General features: G+C 35.5%; 1 protein-coding gene across 4 annotated transcripts in view; it reads left to right on the top strand.

Annotated features, from left to right (window-relative positions):
• The window catches only part of LOC114326972 (putative autophagy-related protein 11), a 105,354-nt gene that overhangs the window by 70,528 nt on the left and 11,882 nt on the right, over window positions 1-22,944 (top strand). For all 4 annotated transcript variants that reach the window (XM_050657001.1, XM_050656989.1, XM_050656995.1 and 1 more), the window contains 2 exons: window positions 11,347-12,423; window positions 19,583-19,932. In XM_050657001.1, coding sequence (XP_050512958.1) covers window positions 11,347-12,423; window positions 19,583-19,932 — 1,427 coding nt within the window. The remainder of the gene's footprint in view (window positions 1-11,346; window positions 12,424-19,582; window positions 19,933-22,944) is intronic.

Below are 22,944 nucleotides of genomic sequence, written 5' to 3' on the forward strand. Positions count from 1 at the left end.
AATTTTATGTTTATTTAAAAAAAGAATTGTTTATTTACGCACCATTCTAACAGGTTTGAAAGGGACGGTAATAGAGACACTCCGCGATAGTTCTCTATATTACACCTATCACCTTTTTTTATGTACAGGAATAACTACCGATTTTTTAAAACATTTAGGAAATATTCCGTTTTTAAGAGACAAATTAAAAAGAAAAACTAAAGGCCTACAAAGGGTATCAATATTTTCTTTTACAAGGGTAATTGGAATTTTGTCAAGCCCCGCGGATTTCTTTGGTTTTTGTGACAAAATGCACTCCCTGACATCAGTTTCTATTAAATGTCCAAAAAACAATGAACTTACATTATTTACCGGTAAACTCTGCAAATAGTTATCACTAGATTTTTTACTTTTGATATTAGGAATAATACTTGATGCAATGTGTTGAAAATAAGATTTAAATTCTTCTGCAACTTCAGTTGGATTTGTGATATCAATATCACCTTTTTTAATAAATATATCTTTCTTAGCTGTTATGTTTCTTTTGTTAAAATGTGAAATTAAATCTCATGTCGCTTTAGATTTATTATTTGAGGAGTTGATTATACCGTGGAAGTACTTATTTTTTGCCTCTTTAATTATTTGTTGTAACCATCGACAATACGTTTTAATGTAGTTTTTTATGGTAATATTATTTGTATATTTTTTTAGTTGTAATAAGAATCTTTTGTTTTTTGACGATACTTTTATTCCGGGAGTTAACCACCCTTTAAAATTTCTTTTGTTATGTATTTTTTTACGTTTAGTCGGGAACGCGTATTCGAAGCCCGAACCAATTTTTTCATTAAAAACATTATAAGCTACTTCCACATCTGATATTTCATATACATCATTAAAGTCGCACTGACGAAGATACTCAAGAAATTTTAATTTATTAGTTTGACAAAAGGATCTAACCAGATGATATTGATTATTAGCATCAGCTTTATCCACACTTATGGTTAAAATTTGAGCTTTGTGATCAGACACTCCTACTTCAAATGTAGACCCCTCAAATAATAGTTTAGGATTCAAATTAACACAAATATTATCTATTCGTGTAGCAGACGTTATTGTTACTCTAGTAGGTTCTAAAATAGTTGGTATTAAATTATACATTGTCAATATGTTTTCAAAATCAAAAACATTCATATTCTTACAATCTAAGTCTATATTAAAATTGCCGCAAATTATATAATTGTAATTTCTGTATTTTAAATACAGTTCACTTAACAAATCGCACAACACATTAAAAAATATTTGCAAATATCCCGAGGGGGGTCTATAAATACAAGAAATTACTAATTTTAAATTATGATTGTTTACAACGGTAAATTCAATTTTGTTATCTACTGAAACAGTTTCTAAATTAACAACTGGGCTAAAATCAAACTTTTTATTAGAAAAAACGGCCGCTCCACCATTGGAATCCGTTTTCCTACAATATTTGTTTATTAATTGATAGTCCTCTAAAGAGTAAAAGTCAAATTCTCCCTCTTGCATCCAATGCTCTGTGAACCAGATCACGTCAATACAGTTTTCTGAACTATAATCGTCAATAAAAATATTTATGTCATCAACTTTATTGCGAATTGAATGAACATTAAGATGCATTAATGAGAATTTTTGCGAACATTGTTCAGTTGAATTCGGAGTTAGCTCCGTATTCCACTTCTCAAACTGTAGTTTTTTGAAGACGATGATGAATTTTCACTCTTATCGACGATTTTACCTCTTGTTAGAGGCTCTTCAGTGAATGCATAGGCTGCTTTCTCTACTCCAGGTAAAGATTTTTCGACATATTAGTCCCCCATTGCAACTGACGTGAAGGTAGTAGCGGCATCTGCTAAATGAAAGACTAAGATTTTCAACCTAATAAAAAGATTTGTAAAATAAAATATTTTTAAAAGATTTTTAATTAAAAAACTTATTGGCCCATTTTCCTGATGACACCTCCAAGGCTTCTACAATATGCAAGCCAGATGGATGCTGCAGTGAAGACAAAAGGGAAGGAATTCTACACTATGCAATTCACAACCCCGTCTGCCGCTTGGTAAAGTTCCAACGGAAAATGGACCTAGATACTCTATAGGAGTAATACTAATATACAATAAAAATGTATACCATTTTTATTCAGTTGCAATGCGAAGCCAAAACCGTCTTAATTTTTACTTGGACTAGAGAGTGCAGCCAGCACTCTTATCGACGATTTCACCTCTTGTTAGAGGCTCTTCAGAGACTTTTTTTATTGTATATTAGTATTACTCCTATAGAGTAACTAGGTCCATTTTCCGTTGGAACTTTACCAAGCTGCAGACGGGGGTTGTGAATTACATAGTGTAGAATTCCTTCCCTTTTGTCTTCACTGCAGCATCCATCTGGCTTGCATATTGTAGAAGCCTTGGAGGGGTCACCAGGAAAATGGGCCAATAAGTTTTTCAATTAAAAATCTTTTAAAAATATTTTATTTTACAAATATTTTTATTAGGTTGAAAAACTTAGTCTTTTAGTCTTTTATATAAAATAAAAATCTAGAAGATTTCTTAAGTTGGAAACCAATTCTCACTTACACCTATACCCTATCCTTCTGTAATTTGCAAGGAAAAAGGGCGATAAATGCATATACGTGGGGAATCTATGATATGCATTCACAACACCTCAATCTATCTAAGTAAAGATCAACAAATTTGATTAGTAAAGGTATAGTAGGTAAAGGCAGTTAAGATTTAATTACGATTCAGAGACCACTACCATCTGTTTATGTACATTTCAACCTCTTGGTCTCTTCAGAACAGCCTGTAGTGTGCTCTGAATCGAAGTCAAATCTTTCTGCCGTGTGTAGAAATAAAAAAAATATTTTTTTTTAAACTTGTATTTTGAAAATGGTTTCCAATGTGAATACTACAAATTACAAAACTAAGATGGCACAAGAAAATAGTTTCAGAATAATATTATACTATACTATTATTTTATATTCATTATACAGGGTGTTAGTATGTGTATGTAGTAAACATTGTATGTGGGGTACCTCAAGGTTCAGTATTGGGTCCTCTACTTTTCCTTATCTTTATTAATGACATCACTAATTTAAAAATCGATGGAAACATCTTTCTTTTTGCTGATGATACCAGTATCACTTGGAGCAACTCAAATATTGCAACTCTTCATGCTACTATAACTTCTGATCTACTTACAATAAAAACCTGGTCTGACTCAAATTTACTCTCGTTTAACGTAGATAAAACAGTAGCATTGTCTTATAAAGGAGCTCTTCAACCCTTACCTCTTAATAACAGCCAGATCAGTACCGTTGATTCTGTAAAATTTCTTGGCATTTTTTTAGACAGCAACCTTAAATGGTCCCTCCATATCGATTTGTTACGGAAGAAACTCTCTTCAGCCTGCTATGCTATAAGATCTGTTTCGAATGAACTCAATTTAGCATCTTCCAAAATAACATATTTTTCTTTGTTCGAGTCACATCTTCGTTATGGTCTTCCTTTTTGTGGTTCTGGTACAGCTGCCCAATTCGATGTTATTTTCAAATTACAAAAAAGAGCAATAAGATATCTGTTTGGCCTCAGAAGAACAACACACTGCAGAAGTTACTTCAAAGATCACGGAATTTTAACCCTTCCATCTTTGTATATTTTAGAAACTGTTTGCTTAATTCGTAAACATCTACATGTCTTTCCACCAAGACCTAATCATCACTACTTCACGAGAAATTCTACGTTTGACGTCTATTTGCCGACCCCGTCCTCGGAGTTAGTAAAGAAATCGATATTATATTCCACAAAAAAAATGTACAACCATCTCCCCCTACAACTAAAATCTGCACCATCTTTTCCCAAATTCCGTAAACTGACAAAAGCCTACCTGTCTGAAAGACCATATTATTCAGTAGAAGATTATTTTAGTCAATAACTAAGAAATTACAGTACCCTTTGCACAAGTAGTATTTTTATTATTTTTTTATCTATATTTGGGTGTCATATGCAGCAGCTTAACTTTTTAACTTTTAAACCTTTTTTATTAATTATTAGGTAGACTATGGATTTGCAATTTATTTAAATTTTTGCAATTGATTATTTCTGTTTTAACTTCGATTTATTTATTTATTTTATTTAACTTATTGACGATTTATGTAATTTTAGTAAATTGGATTGTTACTGTTTTGTTTTTTTTACTATTTATAAGCTTTGTCGATAAAATTGTAAAATTTTTCATGGCAATAAAGCATATTTCTATTCTATTCTAGTAACTAAGTATGAACAATTTTAATGGCTAATTCTACATGAAAAAATAATGCGGGTTTCCTCTATAAACATATGTCCGCAAATGCTTCGTTTGCGAGATACGGGGTGTTGAAATTTTTATTTCAAACTGCCAATTTATTTATTGCTCTAAGACCAGTTGAGTTATGAAAATAAAATTTGGTGAGTTTTAGGAAATAGTTATTGTGCATTTTTTGACATACAATTAAGAATTTTGTATTCATCATTGGCGCGCATACGGGTAATAGTCTGAATTTTTTAAAGAGACAAATAGTACGCCACTGAGATATTTCAAATTAAAAATTATTTTTAAATTCCACGTTTAATTTTTGATAAAAAACCTTTCTTGCCTTTTTTTATATGATGCACCGTTTTTATGAAGAAAAATAAAACATCTTGGCGCGTATTTTTCATTTCTTAATACTTCATCAAGAACTATCCAATATAATAATAATAATAATAATAATAAACTAGAACAATAACAGAAAATATTACTAATAAGATTTCAACTAGGTGCAAAGCTGCAAAAGATGTTTAAAATGATCTCCTTTACATGCCATGCCACATTGTTTGATTTGCTTGTCTAGATAATGTTTAGAAGAAATGCGTTCAATGTGCTTCCCCGTTTAGGATTTTGTCCTCTTCAGGGTTTGAGGTGAATGTATTGTGTTGGCAGCAAAGCAAACAGTCCGAAAACCACACCGGGGCAAGCGCCGTGTCCTGGTGTTCTTGGATCCTGGGTTATGCCAGACGGTGTTGTCCAGAAGGCCAGAAGTCAACAGAGAAGAAAGTTTGATGGATTGTTGTTGGTTCCATAGACATTTACGTGTACTGTCCGTGCTTTGCTTTCGACCAAGCTCCCTAGAAACCATTGTACAACGACAGGCGAACCTGCGTCCCTCGTCGGCGGTCAGGAGGTGGCTTTGAGCGCAGCGTGGACAGTGAGCGTTCGAGTGGAGAAAATAGTTGCGGCTATTTTCTTGGGACGAACAGGTATAATTGTGCAATGAAGTTGGGAAACCGCAAAAAACCAACTTCTCCCTGTTCGGGGTAAGGAAGAGGAAATGTTAGAGGTGGGTACGGAAGGCTAACGGGGTAGCCTCAAGGATGTTTTCGTACTCTACCGGGAGTTCGTCAATGCATGTTTGCATTAGAGCGGACGGTACGTGAATCTTTTTGCGTTTGGGCTTTCGGTAGAGTACGTGGCCGGAAGATGAACAGGAACATTTGAGAGATTCTTGTGTGTCGGAAGGGGGGCCGTTGATTACTTTGATTGTGAAGTTCCTGTTCAGAGAGTTTATTCTCTCGGTGATTTTGGGGATGTTCGAGATGTTATGGATTTCGTTTGAGGGATATCGCCAGTGCTCATAGTTACATCTACGCAAGACTCTGCGCTCCGTCCTCAACAACCTCTCTTGTTTTTGTCTTGAGCAAAGAGAGTAGATACATGATTTGTACTCCATGACGGGTCGAATAAAGGTCTTGTAAGTGTGAATGAGAGTCTTCTTGTGTGTCTTGCCAATTTTTCCCGAGAGAGCGTTGAGAAGGCTGGCCCTGTTCCTTACCCTATCTAAAGTTGCCTTTAGATCTGCGTCCCAGTTGAGAGTCCTGGTAAACAGTACTCCCAAATAGTTCACAGTCGGGCTAACAACAAGCCTTTCTCCCAACAAACTCAGAGGATATTGGTCGTCTTCATTGCGAATGATTCTATTTGACACAGTAGGGGCGCGAAACACAATTGTTGTTGTTTTGTTCGCGTTGAGCGTGACTCTCCACTTACAACACCATTCGCCGACACCGTCCAACAGAGCCTGTGCTCTTCTGAAGAGGAGTCTTGGGTTGTATCGAGAGGTAGTTGAGAGCAGAGTCGTGTCGTCTGCATAGAGAAACAGCCGAGTACCTGGGATATTTTGGTTAGTGATGTCGCTGTTGTAGATGATGTACAACAGCGGCGCTAGGACTGAACCCTGGGGAACTCCAGCTTGTGGAGTGAAGGGGGTGGACTTTTGATCGCATATTTTCACTCTGACAGTACGGTTGTGGAGGTAGGAGTGTACAATTTTGGTAAATTGCAATGGAAGCCCGATGTCCAGAAGTTTCCGAACAAGCCCGTCGTGCCAGACCTGGTCGAAAGCCTTCTGCACATCCAGAAATGTGGCTATGGCGATAGAACCATCGTTGATGGTTTGAGTGACTTTGGTAGTGAAATCTATTAATGCATGTTTGGTAGATTTACCTGACTGGAATCCATATTGGAATTTTGGTATGATATTGTGGTTTTCGAGAAAGTTATTGAGCCTCTCCTTTAGGATTAGCTCAAGAACTTTACCCAGAGTATTGATTAATGAAATTGGTCTGTAGGATTCCACGTCGGTTGGGGGTTTGCCTTTTTTCAAAAGCATGATGGTGTTGGCCACTTTCCAAGGAGTAGGAAAATGGCTGTTTTTGAGACATGCATTGAATATTTTAGTTAGAAGAGGGATGATACTCTCTGGAAGTTTTTTGAGGCACCTTCGGTTGATGCCATCAGGTCCGGGAGCGCTGTTTTTGCCGATTTGGCAAAAGCTCTCCGTTTCCCTGTCTGTGAGGGGGTCCATGATAGGATCATAGACTGGAATGTGGTGGTTGAGAGTAACATTTACAATGTATTCTGTGTTGAATTTAAATATGCGATCAAAGTTCGGGTTATCTGGCGTTTGAAAATTGTTTTGAAGCGAATTTTTGAATGCTTCGGCTTTCCCTTCTGGGGAATTGACTATGTGATTGTTGACCAACAGATGAGATGGTTGAGATAATTTTTGTTTTGTTAGGACTTTGAATTTTTGCCAGAATTTACCTCCGTCTCTGTAGTCCAGTTTTGAGGTAGTCTCTTCCCACCGGCGAGCCGTTAGGACAGATATCTCCCTCTTTATCCTGGCACAGATTCGGTTGTACTCTGTTTTGATTAGTGGGTTTCTGTTGGCCTTGTATTGACGTAGAAGACGTCGTTTTTGTTGAATTTTGGCAATGATGTATTGTGGAAGTGCCGGTGATGTATAAGTTATTTGTTTGAGTGGAATTGCGTGCGTGATCGCCTCAGTGATGAGGTTCTCGATATTGGTTGCACTGGTGTCGATACTATCGTTAGTATCGAGTTCGCCTAACATTGGGAGATTTTGTGTGATGAAGTTTTGGAATTCAGTCCAGTTAGCGTGACGATAGTCTCTTATAGATCTTGGAGGGTTTGGTTGTTTTGGAGTGAGAATGTCGGTGTCGACAAGAAGAGGTACGTGGTCTGACGTTATCGAATCGCCTATGTGGCATCTATCCCCGAACCGATCCAGAATGTTACTAGTAACTAGGATGTGGTCGATAATAGAGGCCCCATTGGCGTTCAAAAACGTGAATTCAGTGTTGGTGATTCTTGAAATGGGAAGGTCTAGTAGATAATCCGTGAGGCGGATGCCTTCTGGGTTTTGATGGTGATCACCAAACTGTGTATGTCTACAATTTAGGTCACCCATCAACACAGCCTTGCCGAGCCTCGAAAAGTACTCTAGCAAATGCCTGTTGAGTGGTTGACCCGGGTGTTTGTAGTAAGAGACTATCGTGAGGGTTTCGTTGTTGGGGATGTGCACGTCAATTGCCAGGAAGTCCACATCAGGTGGACGAAAATTTTGTGGGAATGTGTGTGTGTTGTGCGGTATTCCGTGTTTCACGAGAATACCATTCCCACGTGAAACCTGACAGCGGCTTCGATGGATGATCGAATATCCTGCGAAGTGTGGATCGTTTTTCGACAGAGTATCTGTGAGTGCGAGGATCTGGATGTTATGCTTCGACAGGATATTCTTGATGAGGGGTCTCTTTTTGGAGAGACCCTGACAGTTGACTGTGCCTAGGGTGAAATCCATAAAGGGAGGGTGTTTAGTGGTTGGAGCGGAATGTCACCGTGACATTGCTCCCGTACCCGTGGACCACTGTCGAGTGGTCGTAGACTTGGCTAATCAGATTAGCCGTGATTGCAGCGATATGCTCACGAAGTTCAGGCAACAAGTTAAGCAACAGAGCGGTCTGAATAGACAAGATGTTTTTTGTTTCTGTAGGGAGTTCGAAAGGGGGGAATGATCTTTCGATCGTAAGTGGCTGAATTTCATGTTGGGCGGAGGGGATGGTGTGTCTTTGAGGACACTTGTTGGAATATGCGGGGTGGTCACCGCCGCAATTCGGGCATTTTGGTTCCTGCTGTTTGGTGCAGGCGCTGGATTTATGGTTGCCGCCGCAGTGGGGGCAGACGAATGCTTTTTGTGGGCATTCGTCGATGGAATGTCCGTTGATGCAGCATTTGCTGCAATATTTTGGAGTGGGTATTGTAGGGTCGGAGCCATGAGGGAGTTCGGCATTATAGATCTCGCCATCTAGAGTTATGCCTCGGCTCAGTGCTGACGTGAATTTTTCCAAGGATTTGGTCACCACCTTGATCACTTTGGAGTCCTTGCCTGTTTTATAGGATTTGACTCTCCACAGTCTTTCGACTGGGAATTGCTGTTCTGTGAGCAAGTCGGTGACCTCCTGCTCGGAGTAATCCACGTCGATTCCAGTTATGCAGAGGAGATAGGTGGGCTCTTTTGCGGAAGTGTTTGCATTTCTGCTACGGCTATGGACCGTAACCATGGTTTGGCCAGTTGCTGTGTGGATTGCTTTCTCGATATCCCCTGCATTTATAGGATTAAAAAGTCGAAGATGTGCGATTCCATGTGAGAGGACTTTGCAAGAGTGAATTTTGTTGGACAAAAGAGTGGTGGCATTTATTTGCCGAAAGAAGGTACGTTTGTTACAAAGATCTTTTGGGAGATCTTTGATTAGATATTCGGACAGTGTGGGATCGTTTATGGCGTTGATGACGTTTTGATTTCTGGCTTGGGTTTTGGGGCGTGGATTGGCTGCGGCATTGGCGTAAGACATTTGTCTTATTTGTCTTCTTTGGAAGACGAAATCGTTCGGTTCAGGATTGTTTTCAGTGCTGATGGTTGCTTGTGGTTGAGAAGAGGGTTGCTGTTGAGAAGATTGTTGTTTCGGTTGTTTGGGTGCTTGCTTAGACGGTTGAGTTGGGACTTTGGGTATGGCACCGTGAATATTCCGAGCGCTCTGTCGCTGAGGACCAGCCTGTGCTGGTGTTCTTAGAGGCGGAAAATCATTAGCATATCGCTGCAGAAGGGGGTTGGAGGCGTCGTCCTGCTCGATGCGAAGGTAGGCCTCGCGATACTTGTTGCGGACGATTTCCATCTCCGCGCTAAGCGTCTCGAGGTCTAGCTCCGCCGTGAGCCGGTTGTAACCTCTGGCTGGGGGTACAGTGCCTTCCTGATGTAAGGAAGAGAACTGGTTGGCAGTAGTGGTGGCTGTAGTGGTGGTGGTGGTGGTGGCAACGCTTGTCGAGGTCGTCGTCCGAGGACGAAGCGACCGGGTGGAGCTGACTGACCTTACAGAAGAAGGCATTACAAATGGGTGAGGATGCAAGTCGAGCGATCGGAGGGCACCTCAGCCTCAAGGTGTTCTGGGGGGTAAACCCCAGGGATAAAGGTGGCTTGTCCACCCCTCCGTGCTTTTCCGGCGTAAGACAGTGACTATAATTACCTGATGGGTGCAGTTTACCCTGCTGCTGGTGGGTCCCTCGTTGAAAGCCTTTATCGCAGTTAGTTTGGCCCCCTTACTCGCACTTGTTCTTGTAACCGTATGTGAACACTAGGTAGAGTTCGGGGCGAGCGATCTCGCTCGAGCCCAGGGCCAGAGTATTCCTCTGAAACCCAGTAATCCGTCTACCTTTTTGGTTTACACGGCCAAGCGTCGTTGGTTTTTCACGCTGGTTCCAAACTAATAGCTTAGGGCTAACCGTGCGCCGCTTCTTCAGCACTTGGTGCTCTCAGGCTTCTCGCTGTTCGTCGGTAAGAGTGGGGTGTGCACGCAGTGACCTTACTCTTCGACGTCCGGGACGAGAATGATCTCCTTTACAGGTAACAGAAGACTTTTATATTCATCATTGGAGCGCGTACGGGTAATAGTCTGAATTTTTTGAAGAAAAAAATAGTACGCTACTGAGATATGTCAAACTAAAAATCATTTTTGAATTCCTCGTTCAATTTACGACAAAAATTGTTCTACCTTTTTTTCATGTGATCATGTGTTTTTATACAAAAAAATAAAACATCTTAACGCTTACAGAGTATTTGCGGTAGTTTCCATATGCATAGAAACTTAGTTAAAATACATTGTAAACGTTAAGATGTTTTATTTTTTTACATAAAAACGGCGCCGCATATGAAAAAAAGGCAAGAAAGATTTTTTGTCGTAAATTGAACCAGCAATTCAAAAATGATTTTTAATTTCACATATCTCACTGGCGTACTATTTTTCTCTTAAAAAAATTCAGACCATTACACGTACGCGCCAATGATGAATATAAAATTCTTAAATAACCTCTAAAGGAGGTCATTTTTAACATTTGTTGTAGCTCTGCAACTAGTTAAAGTCTTATTAGTAATATTTTCTGTTATTGTTCCACTTTAGTATTATTATATTGGATATTTCTTGATAATGTATTAAAAAAATGAAAAATACGCGTCAAGATGTTCTATTTTTCTGCATAAAAACGGTGCACCATACGAAAAAAAGCAAGAAAGGTTTTTTATCATAAATTAGACGTGGAATTTAAAAATAATTTTTAATTCGAAATATCTCAGTAGCGTACTATTTTTTTCTTTAAAAAAATTCAGACCATTACCCGTAGGCCCGCCAATGATGAAAACAAAATTCTTAATTGTATGTCAAAAAATGCGTAGTAACTACCTCCTAAAACTCACCAAATTTCATTTTCATAGCTAAACTGTTCTTAGAGCAATAAATAAATTGGCAGTTTGAAATAAAAATTTCAACACCCCGTATCTCGGAAACTAAGGATTTGCGGAAATATGTTTATAGGGCAAACCGGCATTATTTTTTCATGTAGAATTAGTCCTTAAAATTTTTCATACTTATTTACTAACACCCTGTATAATAACATTTGTTAACTTTTCAGATAATGAAGACCATACCAAGAGCTTGATTATATTACAATACGAAATACAGAACTATAGAACAATATTAGAAGACAAGGATCAACAAATTCGTAACCTACATTCCATCAATAAAGATAATCTAGCCAAAATGGAAGGGAAGATTTTTCAAAATAAGAACGATATAAACAATCTCTCAAATAAATACAGCATACCACAACTGGACAAAATGACTGAAGATCTTAAGACTAGTTATGACCAAATTGCATATCTAGAAGAGCAACTCAAAATGAAAACTACCGAAATAGAAAAGTTATTAAATCACCAAGAATGTAACAAAGAACGAGAATTGAAAACGGAACTAGATCAATTAAAGCTATTAAACGAGAAAGAAAGAAACAACTTGGAGAACGAAATTAAAAAGCTAACGCAAGAAATTGAAGTATCTTCAGCTGAGTTGCAAAATTTAAAAACGTTTAACGAAAAACTCATAGACGAAAATGTTAAACTGAAATCTCGTTGCAAGGAAGAGGACAATTCGTTGAAGGACCAATACCTAGAATCGATTAAGGCTCTTCACGAAGCACAAAGTAAAATTACTTCATTACAAGAAAAAATAGAAGAATTAACCAATCTTAAGACAATAGCAGAAGGTGAAAGCTGTACATATCAGTCTAAATTAAAAGAATACGAACAAAAATTGGAGGATGCTACGAAAGATATAGAAGAGCTTGAAATGGACTTAGAAAATACGTTGAAACAACTGAAAGAAAAAGAAGAAACGATAAAGCACCTAAAAGAAGTGGCTAAAACTTTTAGACAAGAGCTAAAGAATAAAATGGATAAAAGTCTTGAAAGAACTATAAATGAACTAAGAAACAAGGAAGATATTATACACAATTTACAACAAACTGTCTCGAGCCTCAGAAAAGAATTGGATAATATTAAAACCACTAAAGAAATTGAAATTACCAATGCAGAATGTAAAAAATGTAAAAATTACCAAGACATAATTGATAGGGATGTATCTGTTAAAGATAAGAAAAAACAATTTGATGGCATACAGAATATTGGAGAAGAAAATTTACAAAAGATTAAAGGTTAGTTAAAAGTAATCATTTCTATAATATAGTTGTATTATATTCGGGATTTACAGGACCGGGTCTGTGATTTTTTCTTCCTGACTTTTCGTCTCTAATTTTGGTAATATCTTGTTACTCACTGTGGGCTTCCGCATCGTCTTTCATAATGTCTGGCGTAGTGCGTAGTCGCATACGAGACGACGCGCGACGCACAGTGGTCCAAAACCCCGAAAAGATGGCCAAAATATGAAAACGTTTTTTGATTTGCATGAAATTAGGCATCCAGAGGTTTTTGAGGTCGCTAATTATGAATCCGAATCTAAATTGCAAAAAACAAAATGGCAGATGTAATATGGCGGGTTTATGTATTTTAAATATATGTAATACCGTCGAAATTTGATATCCGCAGGTTTTTGAGGTTGCTGATTACGAATCCGAAATTTCAAAAAACAAAATGTGAAAATTTTTTATTCCAACATTAAATTCGATTATTAATCATATGAAGGTCAAAACTAATTTTTAGTTTATTTTTCAATAATACTGTACCTGACCCTTTTATCTACGATTTTACTCCACGATACTAGAATAACTACAGATCTACAGTCATAACAACTATCTGAATATTGCGGCATGATTTGCTTATTCTGCGTTGTTAACGATTCATATTGAAACTCATGTCGCAGAGCGCTTGTACAAAAAATTCTCGCAAAACCAAAGGGGCAGATAGTGGCAGCTAATTTTTTTTGAATCTTAAAGAGACAAATATAAGCTAAAAGATTATTGTAGTAACATCTTGGAATTCGATGGAACACATAACTATTTTTCTACCTGAAAATATAATTTTTTCAAAATATATACTTTCTTATTACTTAATTTCAACTTAAACTCTACTAAATATAACACATATACAAAAATTTTGATATTATCGGCTTTTATTAAAGATGGCTCCACGAATGGCCTGATATTATCGGCTTTTATTAAAGATGGCTCCATTTTGCAGAATTGAATTTGCGCACTTCATTTTCGAGATACACACACAAGACTGTGTATAAAATATTCGTTATTCTTAACTGCGCTTCTGTTCCGTACAAAGCAGTGGCGGCTCGTGATTTTTTCAATAGGGGAGGCTATACCTAACTGTAAATTATCTAGACAAATTTGCACTAGCAAAAAAAAAAATCCGCCAAAAAAAATCTAATTTAAGGCCCCATTTTTTGACCATTTTTTATTTACATTTTATAATATCATCATAATTCATAATTATTTCATAATATCATATCATTTTAAAAATAGTTAGTATAATTGTAAAAGTGTATTACCGAAGTTTGTATCGTTTATTTGTTAACAATTCTATCTCTGTAAGTAGATATGCATATCAAAATAAATACAGATTTTAAGTTTTGCAGTCCATACAGGTTGAAGGTTTACATTATTTAAGATACTCAGCTGATTTTTTTTAATTCTAAAAGCGGCTTACTCTGCGAATGCAAAAACATGGTAAATTACCGATATTTTGCTTTGCATTGCAGATATCGGAAAAAGTTATTTAAACAAGTTGGTCCAAATATTATTCTAATCCCAAATACTTACCAAATTTCATCACAAAATTCGCACTTTTAGTTTTTTCATTATTTGTAGCCAGGATCCTAAAATCCGCAGAGGAGGCTGCTGGCCGAAAAATCTCACTTGCCCGATCTCCGGGCAGCGTGTGCGTTAAGCGATGTGCAGCTCTAAGGAGACCGGGTCTCCTTAAACCATACTTAAACGCTGCTGGGCTACGCGGAGCATTAGCAAGTGAGATTTTCCGGCCAGCAGCCTCCTCTGCGATTTTAGGATCCCGACTACAAATAATGAAAAAACTAAAAGTGCGAATTTTGTGCTGAAATTTGGTATGTGGGGTTAGAATATTATTTGGAACAACTTGTTCAAATAACTTTTTGCGATATCTCTAACGCGAAGCAAAATAGCAAAGTAAACAAAACAGTGTAGCGTATGTAAAAAATTTATGGGGAGGCTAAGCCTCCCTTGCCTCCTCTGACCAGCCGCCACTGGTACAAAGGTCAACTTTGAACTGAACTGGAAATTCAGATATAGGAAATATAGCTCTAGGGTTGTCAACACTGAATAGGGAATTTAATTCTCTTTTAGAAAATGTAATAATATTCTCGAATCGTTGATTTTTTTTTACTTTTGGCCAGCTTTTCGGGATTTTGGACCACTGTGCGACAGTGGTCGCACAGGAATTATTCCAGACCATTGCCTATAAACCCCAAATACAATGTGTAGTACATTCTTTCACGGTTTTTGCTGTAAATTTTAAAGAACCGCTTGGATTGACATGAAATTTGGCATGCGCATAGCTAACATGTTAAAGAAAAAAAGTGATATTGTGCCGATGTGTGCTTTTGCCCTGGGGGTGAGTTTCACTCCCTCCCGGGGGTGAAAAAATATATGTCCAAAATAAGTCCGGAAATGGATAAACTGACTTATTTTAAGTAACTTTTGTTCTATAGAGTTTTTTCACTAAGTCAATACTTTTTGAGTTATTTGCTAGTGAATATGTTCATTTTTCAAAAAAAATCCACGTTTTTAGACAGTTTCTCGCAAATAATTCAAAAAGTAAGTATTTTATCGAAAAAAACATTCCTAGCAAAAATATAGCCTGTAAAATAGTAAAACAATTGGTGTACGCATCGCATGAGATATCTACACCTAGTAGGACCAGACTTATAGCTAATGAAAAATATATTCATGTTGGCCAAATTGCAAATGGAATATTTTAACGTGAAATATCCAAAAAACAAAGCACTTTTTGGGGAAAACTCATTAGAACTTTTTTAAAGTGTTTTAAAAAATATTTATTTCTGTTTTTATAAAAAAAGTTTCTAGTATCAAATGTAAGCAAGTTGGTCAAAATAAAGTTGGTCAATTTTGTTTTGGCAAAAAAAAATTCGGGAAGATCAACCCTAATTAGCAAGAAATTCATCATTACCGCTTCACAAGTTACTTTAATAATGTTGTGTTTATATGAACTGTAAGTTTCATCGATTCAAAGTTCATATTTTTGAAGAAAATTGGTTTTAAAATAAAATTTTTAACCTTTCGTTACTCGCGCCAACTTTTTGTGATCGGATACTCGCGCACGGTGCAGGAGACCGGGTCCAAAAATATGGGTCAGCAGTGTTTTAAAATTATTTTTTTTGCAAAATTGTGTACGATTAAATTATTTAATGAATATATGATCATATAATTTTGTAGATATGCGTTTGTGTTCACATTATATTACTTTAATCAAAAATTTAATAACTTTCATTGTTATCCATTTATATGTATATACAAAAACTTTGGAAGTGAAAAAAAAATTGAATATGGTTAAATTTGTGTACTAAGAACTTTAGATCTTAATTCAATACACAAAAAAATTAAAAATAAAGAGTAATTGTAGTAACAAAAAAAGTTATAAAAATTAATTAACGTTTTTAAAACATGAAATACACAATGGTGTCACATTCATTGGAACAATGGTGTTCCAAACACAGATATTTTGAGCATATTTGGCAGTAAAACTTTGTTTTTCTATTTTTCTTCCAATCACAAACAGCACAGCGATCTGAAGTTCCTGGTGTTACGACTGGTACTTGTTCTGTTGGCAAACCACATATCTCCCTAAACCTCATTCTGATGGTTCTGGGTAAGTTATATATTTATATATATAAATATAAATAAACTAATCTATAAACATTGAAAATAAGAAAAAATTTTTAATTTTGAAAAAAATGCTTTTTTTTCAAAATAACTTAAAAATTGTTAGAGATACCAAAAATCTCAAACAATAAAAAAATTGCTTTTCTGAATATCTTGCATTTTTTTGTTTTTCTGTAAGACAAAAATTGGTTAAGATTTGGTGTTTCTAAATTTGCATCTACTCGTGATTAGAGAATCGTTCAAGCCCTTTTAAATACAGCCCTTTCAAAAATAAGGGCTCTGAATCGATGTAACTTACAGATCATATAAACAATACATACGCGAATAAAGAAACTTGTGAAGTGGTAACGATTAAGTTAATTTGAGGTGCTAATTAGGGGGTGATTTTCACGATTTTTTTACCAACAAAAAGGGAATAACTTTATTTTGAGTGTAACTTGTTTACTTTTGATGCTAGAAATCTTTTTTATAAAACAAAAATTTTTTTAAAACACTTTGAGAAAGTTGTAATGAGTTTTCCCCAAAAAGTGCTTCATTTTTTGGTTATGTCACGTTAAAATATTCGATTTGGAATTTGACGAATATGAACCTGTATTTCATTAGCTCTAACTCTGGATCTACTAAGTGTAGAGAGCTAATATATACACCATTTTTTTCACTTTTTCACAGGCTATATTTTTCTTAAGAATATTTTTTTCGACGAAATACTTACTTTTTGAGTTATTTCCGAAAAACGGTCTAAAAACGTGATTATTATGTTGAAAAATGAACATGTTCACGCGCAAATAACTCGAAAAGTATTGACTTGGTGAAAAAACTCTATAGAACAAAAGTTGCTTAGAATTAGTCAATTTATCGATTTGAGGACTTATTTTGAATATATATTTTTTCACCCCCGAGAGGGGGTGAAACTCACCCCCAGGGCAAAAGCACACATCGGCACAATATCACTTTTTTTCTTTGACTAGTTAGCTTAGTGTATGCCAAATTTCATGTCAATCCAAGCGGTTCTTTAAAATTTAGAGGTTTTGCAATATTTTACCGTTAAAGAACGTACTATGTGCTGTTACGACAGTTTCATGAGATTTATCCCACAGCTGTCACCAATGTTACTCTTCTCGATAAACACTTTCATTGAAACACTATACAATATAACAACTGTTTACAACTTTAACTTAATGACTACTATCAACTTCAAAAACTCAATTACTACTGTTACTTAAACTGTCAACTTTCTGTGTTTATATACATTTTCTGAGGTTCCAGATGTTACTAGAGATTTCGGGATATTCCGGTGATATCTCGGACATTCTATATTTCTTTAATACATCTTTTCGCCAAAAGACTTTTTCTACATAGAATCGATCTTCTTTTCCTTCTCTTCTTTCTTGCCGCTTCTCTTTCTCTTCTTTTATTTTTAAAAATCATGCTGGGGGTCTGGACGTATCAATTTCTTTATCAAATTCAGTAGATCTTGTATTACCATCAGGAAAACATTGTATTACCAAAGGAAAATCTATTGTAAGTGCTGTTGATGACTGTCTTAATTGTATCTATGAAGCTCTAAATGAAAAACAGAACACATTGGGTCTTTTTTATGATCTCAATTGTGCTTTCGACATGGTGGATCACAGGCTGCTTCTGATGAAGATGGAAGGCATGGGAGTTCGAGGTATACCACATGACTGGGTAAGATCATATTTGTCAAATCGTTTGCAAACAATAATATTGGATGGTACACTATCAGACCCAATGAAGTCTTCTGTAGGGGTACCACAAGGTTCGGTTCTTGGTCCTCTCTTCTTTATTGTTTTTATCAACGATATCAACCAAGTTTGCACCACTCCTAATCAAATTATTGAATATGCAGATGATACAAGCTTCATTATATTAAATCATCAATTTGATCAGCTTGTTAGCAAGGGTAATACAGCATCTCAGGAATTTAGTAAGTATTGGAAAGACAATGGCCTTAAATTAAATATAACAAAAACCAGTTTCATGAGATTTTTACCAAAGAATATAGCCCCTGACTATGATCCTTATCTATATATTGATCACAAGTCCATTCAAAATGCTGAAGTAATAAAATTTTTAGGACTGATGCTAGATCCAAAGCTAAGTTGGGAAGATCAAATAGATAAAGTAACCTCAACACTAAGTAGTCGTTGTTATGTAATTAGAAACATAAGGGATACTGTATCCTTCCATATATTAAAACTAATGTCCTATGGCTTGGTGCAGTCAGTCCTTCAGTACTGCTTAATATTTTGGGGCTCATCTCCATATATGAATAGAGCTTTTATATCTCAAAAAAATACTACGAACTATGTTTAAAGTATCACCAACTACATCATGTAAGCCACTATTTATAAAAGCTAACATCTTGACTCTCCCAAGCCTATATATTTTACAACTAATAATGTATATAAAAAAACATGAGCAAACATTCCTTAGGAACGTGGATCTACATCCATATAATACACGCCTAAAAGATAACATACATCAGCCTTTTTCCCGCCTGGGAGTTGCACAGCATGCTCCTACATACATTGGGATTAAATGTTTTAATAAGTTCAGTGACATGTCAGTGATACATAAGATGCATCTTGACACTATTAAATCGTTTGAACGGAGTCTAAAAACGTTTCTAGTTAGCCATGCCTTTTACAGTATTGAGGAATTTTTAAATTTTTAATGTATTTCTTGTAATGTATTTTTCTTAATGTAAATTTTAATGTACTAAATTTTTAATGTGTTTACCTTTGTATACATATGTAATGTGTATACATTGTATAAATTTCTAGACGAATAAAATTCTATCTATCTATCTATCTATCATCAATTTCTAATTTTTATCCCATCGTTCTCACCAATGTTACACTTCTTGATAAACCTCTTTAATAAAACACCATACAAGACAGTGATGAGCGCGCTAATAACCAGCAAAATAACGCAAAAGACGCAAAACATAATACGTTGTGAAATAAAAATAGATGAAATCAGTAGAGATAAAAAAATAGGTGGAAAAATATCAATATAAACCTTTAAATTTAAATTATATTTCTAGTTTCTCACCTTTAGACGTATCGGAGGAAATTGGCAACTGCCACTGTGACAGTTTGACTCCGATACGTCTAAAGGCGGGAAACTGTCAATGTAATGTAAATTTATAGGTTTCTATTTATAATTTCCCACCTCTACCAGTTTCATCTCTTTTTATTCCACAACGTATTATGTTTTCCGGCCTTTCCGTTATTTGCCGGTTATTGCGCACTCATCACTGTGAACAATACTTGTTTACAATACTTTAACTTAAATTCACGAAAATTTTCAGTGAGAAGTACGTCAAATTACTCGTAGAATAGACAAAATTAATGAAAATTACTTGATTGATTGTGATCTCTCTCTCTTTCACTTGATTAGATTGGGCAAATTTTGCATTACAATTTTATTTTTTTTTTCATTGTAGAAGCAAATATGATAGCAATAGAAGTCAAACTACGCGAAGAAATACAAGAGGAATATTTTACGAAATTGAAAGAAGTAGAAAATAAGTATAAACAAGTGTATGCTTCTAGTAAAGATTTACGCAAAGAAAAAGTCGACCAACTGAAAGTTCAAGAAATGAAGTTCAGGGAGGATCTAGCAACGATTTTAGGAGAATGTACCAAAAAAATCAAAGAATATGAACAAAACAAGCAGGAAATAGTTAAACAATATCAAGATTTGCAGAATCAGTTTGAGCAGTATAAAATATTGTGTGTAAATAAAGAACGTAATTTTGAGAGGACTATCGAAAAATTCCAACTAAATAGTAAGGTAAGTACTTGTAAATTATATATAAGTTTTATAGCATGAAGAACAATAAAAGTGACACAACAGAGAGAGAATTATAGGATCTTCCTAGATTTTGTTCTTTTTCTTCCTCTTCGTCTGCTTGTTCATTGGCGGATTGATAACTTTATGGAAGGTTTTCACTCCACCTTTTGCGTAGTCGGCCGATACTTCTACCGAATGGTTATCTCTTGCTATTTTGACCACACGTGTCTCCCCATTCTGCTTATGTCGTTATTCCATTCTTTTTTTCTATTTAGTGTCCATTCGTTTATACGTATACATTTTCTTCTACTTCTTCACTCCTCTTTCGATCTCTCAGCATATTTCCTGTAATTCATCTCAGTACTTTCATCTCTGCCGTTTCCAGTAGTCTTTGTGTTGTGGGTGTATCGGGTCTTGTTTCTTATGTATATGTCATTATTGGTTTTACACTGGCTTTATAAATTCTTGACGTCATCTCAGTGTTAATATGTCGGTGTCACCATATAGTGTTATTAAGGCATCCTTTGCTTTTTGTATTTTATTTATCACTTCTTTTTCCAGGTCTATAGCTGGACAATGTAATTTCAAGGTATTTTATTTCCATTACTTGTTCAGTACTGATGCCATCAATTTCTATTTTACATCTGATTGATTCTTTACTGATTACTATTGTTTTAGTTTTCTGAGACGAAGTTATCATATTGAATTATTTTCCTCTTATGCTAATTCTGTGGACTAATCTTTGCAGTCTATCTTCATCTTGGGCTATCAATATTGCATCGTCTGCGTAACAGAGTATTTTTACTTGTTTGTTTCCTATTCTGCATCCTCTTCCTTTGTTTGCGCTTTTGATGATTTCATCCATGATTAAATTGGAGAGCATAGGACTCAATGAGTGTTCCTAGATGTAACTTATAATATAATCGCCAGTTTCGTAAGAAACGTGTTAAATAAATACACATACACCACGAATGATCAAATTTTTGTGATAAAAATTATGCTTTTTATTGGCTCAACAAGCTTACGGCATAGGTAATAAGGGAACATCTCTACCAAGCACTAAGAGCTTCTGGAAACCCAAAAAAGATAATAGACCGGTCTAGTTAGACTCAAAAATAGGAGTGAGGCTACAATAATTACCATCAAGCTGAAAATTGGCAGGATTGTTCAAAATACCATCATAAATGAAATCTAAAAAGTCCTCATAAATCCGACCCCTGCTAAAAAATTTACGCGGGGTCAAAGGTTACCAAATATGGTTTTTAGCGATTTTCAGCGAAACGGTAAGTTTTATCGTAAAATTAGCTCTAACAAAAAATGTAGATTAGATAATTATCTATAAAAAATATCTTAATAGTTTTTTTCCTAAGAGGCACTGTTTTTGAGATACAACGATTCAAAGAGTTGAAAGACTTCTAATCGTCATAATATATATGTATTAGTACACCAGGTATATACATCACTGAAGCTGTAATACAAGTAAACATAATATTCTACGGTCAACTTAACATATTACACATAATAATATAAGATTATAAATATGATAATGTTTCTACTATACAGCTTGCGGTCTACCGAGGGATGCAATCCATAAGCTGTATTATATTACAGTGCCAACAAAAAAATCTTTACAAAGGGAATGTAACGCGAAAATAATAAGAATTATTTGAATTTTACGGCTTAATCCCAACAAAAATACACAACAAAATACAACAAATGACAAAGTATTAACTTATAATAATTCTTTTTATTTATGCGCCTTAGTTCAATTTGCAAAGATGGTTTTGTCGGAATAAACACGTTCGTCAGCTAATCTAATCACCCTACCTATTCTCTTCTCCGAAGGGTTTGAACATAAATAATGAGAGACAACTTTCTAGGCAAAATGTTTATTGCTAGGTACTAATAAATACTTATGCAAATTACACCGTAATTTTCCTGGGTGGCGAAATCCTTCAGGTAGATGACACCCTCGAGGTATTAATTAGTCTTGAGTACTACTCCGGAGTGAAAATACGTGTTAAACCTATATTTTTTTTATCGTGTATTTCGTGTTATTTTCATTGTTATAACAAAAATGTCAGAATATTGTTTTATTTGCGCGTATTATTTGACGTAATGATAATTGAAACAGCCATAGAGCAATTCAATTTAACAAATACAACTATTGTTGTAGGTGAAGATGTAGACTTGCTCGTATTACTCACTGGTAGAACTCCAATCGAAAAAACTATCTTTTTTTAAAATCTGGAAAAGCTCAACACCAATCGGAAATATACATATTCATCGAAAAGTTTATCTACTTTTGCAAAATGTCAAAATCATATACTATTTTTACACGCAATAACTGGCTGTGATACGACATCTGCATTTTTTAGGAGGGATAAAACGACTGTTTTTAAAATGTTTGAAAAACAAGATTTACTTAAATGTGCTGAAGTTTTTTAAAAAACTAATTCAACTCCACAAGAAGTTATTTCCAACGGAATTAGCTTTCTTCTCTCTATGTATGGAGCGCCTAAGAAAACTACGTGCTTAGATAAGTTTCGATATGCATGTTTTTTTAAAAGTACTCGAAACAAAAAACAAGTGCAGTTATCTTGTCTTCCTCCAACCTCAGCGGCTGCTCATCAACAACTTTTTCGGGTATATTACCAAGTTCAAGTGTGGCTTGGTTATCAGCTAGATCCAAAAGACTGGGGATGGAAATTAGTCGACAGTTCATTAGAACCAATTGAAACTTGACTCCCCCTGCGCCGGAAAAACTCCTGAACACAATTTTTTGCAACTGTAAAAAGGGATGTAGCGCTAAATGTGGTTGCAAAAAAGTTGGACTGTTTTGTTCGGTAGCATGCACTAATTGTCAAAACCGGTCGTGCTCCAATGTTGAATCACCAACAATTGAGGATTCATTTGATTCTATCGAGGAGCCATGCGATGTGTCATTATTGGGACAATTTACTTGCACCCAGGATGAACAAGAAGAAGAAGAAGAAGAAGAACTAGAAGATG

The sequence above is a fragment of the Diabrotica virgifera genome, chromosome 1 (assembly GCF_917563875.1).
Source record: "Diabrotica virgifera virgifera chromosome 1, PGI_DIABVI_V3a".
NCBI classification, from domain to species: Eukaryota; Metazoa; Arthropoda; class Insecta; order Coleoptera; family Chrysomelidae; genus Diabrotica; species Diabrotica virgifera.